Source organism: Microchirus variegatus, assembly GCF_963457635.1.
Source record: "Microchirus variegatus genome assembly, chromosome: 5".
NCBI lineage: Eukaryota > Metazoa > Chordata > Actinopteri > Pleuronectiformes > Soleidae > Microchirus > Microchirus variegatus.
In genome coordinates this window covers 7,475,555-7,486,903 of record NC_139806.1, presented here as the reverse complement: position 1 = coordinate 7,486,903, position 11,349 = coordinate 7,475,555, and the positions used below count along the sequence as shown (strand labels likewise).

Here is an 11,349-nt window from a genome sequence, read left to right as displayed (position 1 = left end):
TACCTGGTACTTTTTTTTAGTACCTGCTCTGGCGATGTTCCAAGCTAGCTGAGCCGAAATGTCAACAGGCTGTGTCGTCTCTGGAAGAGTCATGGCTGTGATGTCTGATACAGGAATTAAAGACTTAAAAACAACATTTTGAAAGAAAATGTATGAAATCTCCATTTAACAGAGGAGTCGGGTGTATTTAGCGACGGCACTGTCGAAAGAATCACAACCCGTTTGCGCTCCAGTCATGCTGGAAGTACTCGGTTAATCTTTTTAATTTACCAATTCTAATGATTCAGTACACAGAAAACAACTGCTTTGCCCATCACGAGTTTGTGTCTTTGTGTATACTGTGAATCAAAGTCACGGCCGTTTCGCGCATCCATGCTATGACGACCCGGCTCATGTTTAGGAGGTACTGAAGTAATGGGAAAAAGACATGCCGAGTAGAGCGGACCATTTATGTCTACTAACCCTAATCTCTGTTTTGTTTGTCTGGCACAAGATGGCAGCCTTCATTAAGCAAGGCCGTAACCTAAAGTACGTAAAAGCCATGTTTCCATGTCCAGGTTAGGCTTGCATTTGACTGAGATTGCCATGTCAGCGAGAAATGTAGCGTGAGGTTGTACCGGTGCACCAAAATCAAATGCTCCACCTGTACTATAGTGTTCCATTACCCTGGTACCCCAAGGGAAGGGTACTGAAAATGGGGGGCCGGTTATTTCGGGACTATTTATAATGGAAATGCACAATAATACAAACCAAACTCAGTGAAAACACATCATAAAAGGCTACAAAATTTAAGTTAATTTTATTTTACATCAGTACAAACCCTCCTAACTGTTACACGCATGGCTCGACTATTTCCTTAAGTCGAAAATATTTGCTTGCACCTTCGGTCGTCACGAGCTGGGATTTAAACTTTCTATTCTTGGACCAGTTAATTGCTCTCTAAGGCCTTTGCATGTGTTCCCTGCATGGCTTTTACTGTGGCTGCTACGGCTAATGAGATTGCCTACATGATTGTGTCTGTAAAGACATCCAGTGTCACAGGGAAGTCGAGTAAGATATTAAAAAAGCACAGGCTGCCGAAATGAGTCATCCTGTCCTGTCCTGTTCAGTGTTATTGTGATTGCTTAATGATTATTTTTTTGAAGGTGGCAGACTAAACATTAAGGCCGATGATGACTTAAGATTATTATTTTTGCCGGTGTTTCTCTGTCTGCATGGGTGAGTTCCACCCATACTTTCACAACCACGAGATAAAAACACTGTTTAGATTCAGTCAAAAGTATGTGATTTGTCTGGGAACCATTGTCTGGTCTGTTTTGTTGGGGGGAAAAAAGTCACTTAAATCTGCTCCTTCATGTGAATCTGAATGAACTATGTGCTCCTTAAATGCTCCAACGCGTCCAAGAAGCACTGAGTTTGAGTCTTGACGTGTTGTATTGAGCTTTTTTCAGCGGAATTCATGCATTTCTGCACAGTCACTAGGGCTGCGTAGGGAACTTTAGTTTGTGAATTTTGGAAATATTCCAAATTGAAAACTTTCCATGGGAATGAATGGGCATTTATGAGAATTGGTGAGAATTCACTGGAAATGTTTTATGATTTATAAGAAGCTGTGTCATGTACAAATATAAACATTTAGTTTTGTCATAGGCAGCCATGAATGCAAAATGTTACAGTTCAAAAACGTGATGCAGATTCATTTTTACATTGTATATAAAAACATATGTATCTATATCGAACTATAGATAGATAGATAGATAGATAGATAGATAGATAGATAGATAGATAGATAGATAGATAGATAGATAGATAGATAGATAGATAGATAGATAGATAAATGGAATGATCTTCAAAATATTTTACAACTGACACATTCTCGTATGGTTACAGAAAACTGTACAGCAGAACGTTTAATAAGCATTGTGTGAACTCATTTGTTTTGAATGTAACAGACACTTGTTTAAATTTAAAACATATGCACTACAGTTTTAAACATGATGTTCCCGTCTATTTTTCAGCATGCTGCTGCTGACATACGTTACTCATTTCTTTACCATTACCAAAGAGAAATAAGTTACGATGACACACCAGGAAGTGGCTGCTAGTCGTTGGAGGGTTGCGGTTTGGAATTAACATGTTGTGGAGATTTTACACATGGCTGCAGGGCTGTTAAAAAACGTCTTTGGTCTGGTAAAAGTTAGTGCATCTCGGTCCTGGATCAGGGGGGCTTCCTGTTTGATTTAAAATCAAAATTTAGAGGAATCCCGCAGACCACTTGGCTGTTGTACACTATTTACCTTGAGGGGAAGTGGTTTTTAAGTACAATGGATGGGCTGGAGCATAAAAGCCACATTAGGTTACACTAAGAGCCTGTAAAGTTAGTGATGGTAGCCGTCACCCGCCCCCCTATCATTTCTCACTGACAGCGAGCCACACCCCCCTCTTTGTCAAGTAACCAGCATACGACAGTCCAACATCCGTCATGCCAGCACTTTTATTTTGGCAATTTTTTCGGCAATGTGGAGAACACAGTGGCAGAGGGCGACGTGAGGTCAGGTTTCTACGGCAACTGTCAACCTCCAATCCCCCCCCTCCAGCTGAACACCCTCTTTCATCGCCATGGCAGCGGAGAGGCCCCGTTTCCCGGGGGACGGGGGGAGTGCAGAAGAGAATGTGAGACGGCGAGAGGGAGGGAGAGGGCAAACAAGTTTTGTGAAAACACAGTAATCCAATATGGCCGACATTGTCTCGAAGCCATCGGCGGCAGCGTCTCGGTCCTCAGTGAGAGGAGATATAGTCGTGTGATGATGATTAACCTCGAGACGAGACCTGGGAAGATTTGATAGAAGAACGTGGAGCAGGAACTGAAGTCTCAGTTCAGTGGGTTCATGTGTGTTAGTGACTCATGGTGGATAGATCACAGGGTTAGAGGTCCACTACAACCACATACACTGGGTTATTCTAACTAATATTTTGGGCAATGGCACTGACTGATATGAAGACCTGACTGACTGATGGACTGACCTGACAGATGATTCTAATCCTGAGGGTTTCTTTCAATTGAACAATTAGTACGACAATATTACTGTCCCTTATACACTATTCACAAAAAGTTGGACAAGAACATCCCTATAAAAGGGTTCATGCTACAGTGATATTCTACCATGAAAGCAGGGAATTGAAGTAGAAGGATGCAGTGGTCATTTCTAAAGCTAACAGTGGAGGCAATACCACAACAAAAATCTTGAACATCACGATGAAGAGGACTGTTTGAATACTAATTGTCATTGAACCAGAACTTTTCGTGGTACCACTACATCAGACAGTTGATTTTTGCAGTTAATCACCTTGTTAGAGAACAGCATTTTATTCAATAAGTACTGAAACAACAATTGGACATGTGCATTCAACAGTTACGAGAAGGTTAACTTAAGTTCACCAGTAAAGTTTATAGTGCATTTTAGGTGCATGCTGAAATTGAATCCAAAAGCCAAACATCCCTAACATTTTGTGAGTAGTGCATGTATTTATGTCTATATTTCCTTGCACATTGAGCTTTAGGTGGCTAAATGGACAGAACTTATATCAGCTGTATTTGCGATGATTGTTTCATCAATCAATAAGTCATAATATTTGAAGGTGACATGTGGCTGGGCTATAAAATCGCTACCAACACTGCACAGTTTACCACAGGAAGTGTGTTGATATTGACATCAATACACTTCCTTAATCGCCTAAATCAACACCACTGTCTAATAATTTCTACCAAAAATACACCCTTAAATGTTTGATTTGACAAACTGAAAGACACACGACTACTGTTGTAATAATTATGACAAAATGTCAACACACCATATATTGATATCATGTTTTTGCGTCTCATTAAAGGTCTAAAATATAATCATAATTTGAAAATCTTCTGTAATTATCTGATATTGATCATAGTAATTGTCAGCATATAGTGATTTGAACAGTTTTATTGTGTGTCTAAATCACGCAGCACGATGGAAAAATATCTCTTCAAGTTTTTATAATGGCCATTGAGTGTATGTAAGTTGCTCTCTTGATATACAATGCTCACGTTTTGTGTTACTTCTTTAAAAAAAACAACAACAACAATCTTACTTTAACCCATTACAATGTGCTGTTTGAAAGCCTGGTATGATGAAGGCGGTGATTTTAAATGATGTAGATTTTTATCAAGACCAGGAAGCGTAATATGAAAAGGAAGTTATGCTGAGTTCAGATTAGCCCCTGGGGATATTTCAGTGTTCCAAGTCAGATGGACTGGTGTGATAGCTTTAAGGAAATGCAAAGCAGAAAGCTCACTAAGATCGACTTTTTAGATAAAATATAGATATGAAGCCTTCTCTTTGTTTTTGGTTTTTTAATGAAGGCTGCTGGCTTAACTGTAAACTGAAAAGTAGTTCATAAGAGTGTGTTGCATGCATGTAGATAAAAATTACTGATGTAAATTCATTAACAAGCCCTTTCTCTCCACCTCTTCCAGATCACGGCCACCTCAGCTCTCCCCCTGCTGCGAGTCTCCCACCCGCCATCCTCTCCCACCCCTCTTCCTCCTCTTCCTCCTCTCCATAGCCTCCCCTGGTCTCCCGCCTCCCTTCTCCTGCTCCCTCCTCATCGGCCTCCAAGATAGATTCCCTCAGGAGCAAGGTTGACCTGCTCAAGCTGCCCTTGGCCCTCACCACCAAGTCCATTTCCGAGCGCAAGAGCCAGCTGGGAGGAGTCGGCGAGCAGTGCGGCACGGCGGGAGGAGGAGGAGGCGGGGCTCGCAAAGCCCGCTCGCCGCCGACCCGAGACATGGACAACGAGTCGCAGTACTCGGGCTACTCATACAAGTCCTCCCACTCCCGAAGCTCTCGCAAGCACAGGTGGGTCGCAACAGCCACACACTTATAAATAAACAGTAAACTTGTTCAAGGGGACGTATTATGCAAAATCAACTTTTTAATCATTTTAATACTTATATTTGGGATTCTGGAGGCCCTATGAGTAGGTAAAGTGTGAAAAACATGACTCAGTCATGTTTTTGTGGTCCTCCTCAGTCTAAGTACAGGAGATAAAACACGCAATGTTGACTTCCGCACTCATTGTTACGTCGCAATGAGATATTCCTGGAATTGTTGTTTCGCAGAGCTCCACTTTGTCTCTAAAAAAACGCGAGAGTGCAGGTGAGGGCAATAGTATGCAGCACAGAGTTCAACACAAACTTCCAGCCTCAGAGGATTTACATTGTATATATGACGGCAATGTGCCAGCTAGAGTCGGCAAATTATGTCTTTTCCAAGTGCTAACTGCTGTTAGCTGCCGGAGCCTCAGTGATGCTGACATAGTTTCCTGTGTCTCATTTGCATTTAAAGAGACAGGCACTCAACATTTTTCCAAACGTTTTCCAAATCGAAGTTGTCTAAAATCTACCCAGAGTTGTTCAAATCGGCATCATCTGAGCCACATGTTTTTATTTTGTCCATGCTTACATCATTTTTAGTCCAGTTTCCTTGACATAATATCGACCATACTGGGAATTGATATACAACCCTGTATTGCTAGAAATTGTTCATTTCAGATTTTTGCATTAAAGGGAAATGTCGGGTGTAAAGAACAAGGACTACACATTTATATTAAAATGAATATTGATAATGAGAGGTATTGACACACAATCAACACTAATGCTTCTGTGGACGACTGGACTCTCACCCTCATTGATAACATGGCCATCAACAGGGACAGAAGAAAAAACTGATTTTTGCCTTTTAACAAAAGGTTCACCTGATCATATTCTATGTCCATGGATTGTAAACCAGTCACTCTCCTGCACCAATGTCTGCAGAGAAAAAAACAGTGATTTTAGCTGGCAGGAACACAGGAAGGGATATCAATCACCAAAAACACAAAGATAATAACCCTCTCTGTGTATGTTTGTGTGAACAGGGATCGGAGGCATCGCTCTAAGAGTCGAGACGGCAGCAGTCGTGCCGATAAATCTGTGACCATCCAGACTCCCGGGGAGCCGCTACTTGATGCAGAGTCGACCCGTGGAGAGGAGAGGGTCAGTATCACTGTCACTTTAAAGCCACATTTATATGTCACTGACTTTTACGCCAATGACCAACAGTGCAGACGTCTAGGGTTTCTGGAAGTGAAGGAGGTTGTTAGGGGTTTGTTCTTTCTGAAATTGAAAGAACCAACTTTGTTAACTTGTTCAGTTATCGTCATTTATAGAGATTACATCCCCCAGTGAAACCCATTCATTGGCCATTCCAACTACAACTAGAGTGTAAAAGCTACTGTCCCATCAGTTGTGGAATGGGAGCATTTGTATCAATGAGTCTTAAGACATCAAATATAAGAAGCATGTTTCATTAAATAGTCAAGAAGAATTTGTTTAATTTAAGTTCAACCAACCTACTGCCTGAGATGTTTATTCTTATCATAACTTTGTGAAAGCTTTTCTGGTGTTGGGGGTCAGATATTTGGGTTAGCAAATATTTTAATATTTCTGATCTGTTTTTGTCAAAAGTTTGTTCCAGTGGAAAGTTTTTTTTTGTTTCTCTCTTGTTGAAATAATTTCCTCTCAATCTGCTTCCCATCTTTTCTTGCCTTGATGCAAGAATGATTGTGAATATTAGATTATCAAAAAAGTAGTGACGCACAATTTCAGTTTGAGGTGGTTCAGGTGGATTATTTTTATCGTGACCCAAATTTACTGTGGTAAAAGCTTCAGATTTTGTTTTTGATTTATTGCATTTTAACATGAACAGTATTTTAGAGAGTGAAAATAGTGCAAATCATTTGTTTATGAATGACCCGACAGGATGACAACTGGGGAGAGACGACCACCGTCGTCACCGGCACCTCGGAGCACAGCATCTCAAACGAAGACCTGACGCGTGTCTCCAAAGAGCTGGAGGAGACGGCTCCACTGCAGTGCAAGCGTTTTGTTGGCCCGGCACTGGGAGGCTGCCTGAGCTTCTTCGCACTCGTCACACCTTTAGCCTTCCTCATCCTCCCGCAGGTGTTGTGGCGCGACGCCCTCGAGCCCTGCGGCACGCCCTGCGAAGGCCTCTACGTGTCTCTGGCTTTCAAGCTCCTCGTGTTGCTCATCTCCTCCTGGGCGCTTTTCCTCCGCCCTCCTCGCGCGACGCTGCCGCGCTTCTTTGTGTTCCGCTGCCTGCTGATGGTGCTGGTGTTCCTGTTCGTGGCATCGTACTGGCTCTTCTATGGCGTGCGGGTGCTGGAGCCCAGGGAGAGGGACTACCGGGGGATTGTGGAGTACGCCGCCTCGCTGGTGGACGCCCTGCTCTTCATCCAGTATCTGGCTCTGGTTCTGCTCGAGGTCCGACACCTGCAGCCCGCCTTTTGCCTGAAGGTGGTGCGGAGCACAGATGGAGTCAGCAAGTTCTACAGCGTTGGCCACCTCAGGTTAGTGAGACCGTCCTGGAAACTGGTGCATCATAGTATTTGTTACTTAATAAAATAAAAACGCCCAATTATGCTTCCCAAACACTTTAATATGAGTTAGTGCTGGGCATGTTACAGCGTCAACGTTAACACATGTTAACGCGTGACACGTTTCCATGACGACTGACTGATTGTTAAATTGAGTCGCTTAAAGTGAAGCTAAACTTTAAAAACAGACCGCTCCAGCTCGACTGAATGCATGCTAACGGCACTAAAGGAGCTAAAGCAGCTAACGGCACTCGCCTTTATCTTATTTATATATTGTATATATGTTAACATGAAAGAAAGGAAAATTAAGAAAGTGCATTTGAAGGTTATTTTTCTGATTTGGACATTTTGTCCAACACTGTTTTAAAATGTCCAGATTAATCGTAAACAAGCTTCCATTCATCTACTTTGAAGTTTTGCTTCTTACTAAATGAAAAATAAGCTTAGGAAAACTGAACGATTACAAACTCTATATATTATTAGTGTGAATAATAACTGCTACATGAAATCGCTTTTTAGAAACAGGAAGTGAATTAAGCAGAGGATAAAGCCATTTCCTGTTTTGTGCTCTTGCATTGACATGGACCAGTTTGTCCTGGTCCAGTCAGCAGCTGCTGTTTGACCATGACTTACTGTGTCCGTGACTTGTGTTTTCAGTATCCAGCGGGCAGCTGTCTGGGTGTTGGACCGTTATTACAGCGACTTCCCCGTTTACAACCCGGCGTTGCTCAACCTGCCCAAATCCATCCTGTCCAAGAAGATGACTGGCTTCAAGGTTTACTCCCTGGACGGTAAACGCTGCTTCATTTAACTGAAACTTCTCCCTCTTCTTCTACCTTACTGTGAGCAGTGTTCTGCTCTCGTGAGCTTCAGCTTCATCCACTCATTCACTGCGTTGTCTTGTAGAAAACACCACCAACAACTCGACGGGTCAGTCCCGGGCCATGATCGCAGCTGCTGCCAGGAGGAGAGACAACTCCCACAATGAGTTTTATTATGAAGAGGCAGAGATGGATCGCAGGGTCCGCAAACGCAAGGCCAGGTGAGATCAGCAGGGATTCTAACCTCTAACCCTAATCCTGAAAGGACACCGCAACGTGACGTGACCACAGTCCTGCAATCTCCAACAATCTGTGTTTTTGTTTGGTTTCGTCAGGTTGGTTGTGGCAGTAGAAGAGGCCTTCACTCACATCAAGCGTCTCCATGAAGACGAGGTCGCCTCGTCCCCGAAACACCCGCGAGAGGTCATGGACCCGCGGGAGGCAGCGCAAGCCATCTTCGCTCCGATGGCCCGGGCCATGCAGAAATACCTGAGGACCACTCGTCAGCAGGCGTTCCACAGCATGGAGAGCATCCTGACGCACCTGCAGTTCTGCATCACGCACAACATGACGCCCAAGGTGAGAGTTAGACGACCCTTCATTTACCCGACTTCATATTTAGTAGTTTACAATGTACCTGAGACCAGGAAAACTGTTTTCAGCTGTGCTAACATAATTGCACAAGGGTTTTCTAATCATCCAATAGCCTTCTAACACGATTAGCAAACACAATGTACCATTAGAACGCTGGATAGATGGTTGCTGGAAATGGGCCACCTATGTACATATTCCATTAAAAACCAGATGTTTGCAGCAATATTAGCAATAGTAGCATAGTAGCATAATAGCAATAGTCGTTTACCAAATTAACAATGTAAAGAGTGTATTTCTGATTCATTTAATGTTATATTCATTGAAAAAAAGTGCTTTTCCTTCAAAAATAAGAACATTTCTAAGTGACCCCAAACTTTTGAACGGTAGTTTATTTTATTAATAATGATAATTAACCTCTCTGCTTCTCCCTGACAGGCTTTCTTGGAGCGTTACCTCTCTCCTGGTCCCACCATGCAGTACCAGCAGCAGAATGGCAGAGGGCGCCAGTGGACTCTGGTGAGTGAGGAGCCCGTGACCTCAGCTCTGCGCCAGGGTCTGATTTTCTCCCTGCGGCGCTTGGACTTCTCCCTGGTTGTCACGGTGACGCCTCTGCCCTTCCTGCGCCTCGGGGAGGAGTTCATCGACCCAAAGAGCCACAAGTTTGTCATGAGGCTGCAGTCGGAGACCTCGGTGTGAGGGTCGATCCTTGAAAGCACTGCGTACCCTCCCCCTGTTTTTTCTGTCCGCTCCTTTTTCCCGAGCTCGGCCTTGCCCGGATCACTGATGTGCAGGACACGTGGAAGCCCTGTGCTCCTTTCACGTCCAATCGGTCCAGCCTCTGTGGCAAAAAAGAAAAAAAACTCCTGTTTTCTGATCATCACAGATACACAGATGTCAAAACTGGGATCAGCTCGATGATTGTCTGAAGCCTGGAAATACACGGATGCCTTGACTTTTTGTTTTTCTGTGTTGTTATGTCTTTACAAAAAGGAGAAAAAAAAGAAACAGCGTTTTTTTAAAGGGGGGGACTTTTTGTCTCTCTTTTGCCGTAACCACTGGACTACTTTACTCCGTGTGCTGAGGAGGGGGAATACGTCACATCTGTGTGTTTTTGAACAGAGTGACAGAAGCTCAGCTCTGACTAACGCTGGTCTACCACTGCCTTCTCCTTCCCTGAGGGTATTTTTCATTTGAAATGAGGAGGACTCTTTTTTTTTTTTTTTTTTTTTTTTTTTTTTTTTACATTCAAATGTGTGACTTTTTTTATATATATATATATATATATATATATATATATATATTCCTGAATGTAGCATCATGTGGGTTGAATTAACACGCCGCGTTCCTGTGTGAAAATATGTAAAAGGAAAAAAAAAAGATGGAAGAGACATTCCTACTCTCTGGACTCTTGATTGTTCATGGTCGTCTAAATGTGCAGCTTTAGTTTCACTCTACACTGTAACATGGAATCTGAAAAAACACCTGGTATTAATGTGCAAACCTGCATCTGAAAAGCAGAAATACATGGCCAGTAATCACAAGTCCGATCATGTCTCCTGCACGTTAAAGCTAGAGTATGTTGAACAACATTTATTGGTGACGTTGCATGTTGCAGCTGAACATCCTTTTTCTTCTCAAGTGTTTAAGATAATCTATGCATCCTTTAGTCGGCTTCAAAACCCAAAAGATGTTTAGTTTGTCTATTATGTAAAAGCATGGTGATCCAAAATGGTGGCCTCAGTAGCATCTAAAATTATATTTTGATACACGTTTTGGCGTTAACAAATATTGTGCCCCCTGCGGTTTAAAATTTAGATGAAATCCTCCCTGGACCTGATGTTTGCCTTCAATATAGCTTTTATAAAAGCTGAGTGAAGTGAAACCACCTGTGTGCTATTTATGCAGCTGTCTGTGTGACGTGAATACGACTGTGATCCTGCAGCAGTGAGTCAGAGCAAATGAACATAACCCACACATGACTGTTTTAATGTTTCACCTTGTTTCACAAGCAGGACAAACGGATGTTAAAGTCAGTTTTCACTTTTGGTGCACAACAACAGTCGTGAACTCAATATCTTTGAGTATTATTCAACCTACACTACCATTAAAAAGTTTGGGTTCACCAATACAATTTTTTGTGTTTTCCGTTAAAAGTCACACTTTTATTTATCAAAAGAGTTGCAAAACGAATAGAAAATATAGTCAAGACATTGACAAGATTAGAAATAATGATTTTTGTTTGAAAAGGAGAAGAGCGCTGCCTCAAATGTTTCGACCGTCAAAAGATGGAAAAAGACTAACTTTGTGAACTGTTGTGTACATGTATGTATATATACATATGCATACATGTATATATGTATATGCACACATGTACATGTGTCTATATATATATAGACACATGTACATATATGTGTACATATGTGTACATATATATACGTGTATGTACGTATACGTGTATGTACGT

At 42.2% G+C, this 11,349-nt stretch overlaps 1 protein-coding gene across 1 annotated transcript; it reads left to right on the top strand.

Moving 5' to 3' along the window:
• Positions 1–4,647: 4,647 nt before the first annotated feature.
• On the top strand, positions 4,648–9,581 carry LOC310927796 (vang-like protein 2; the record flags this gene model as incomplete). Its single annotated transcript, XM_083890192.1, has 7 exons — positions 4,648–4,892; positions 5,953–6,070; positions 6,836–7,443; positions 8,128–8,261; positions 8,377–8,512; positions 8,627–8,870; positions 9,321–9,581. Exons 1-7 carry the CDS (start codon positions 4,822–4,824, stop codon positions 9,579–9,581), a joined length of 1,572 nt encoding a protein of 523 aa, XP_083746318.1. The 5' UTR covers positions 4,648–4,821.
• Positions 9,582–11,349: the final 1,768 nt, after the last annotated feature.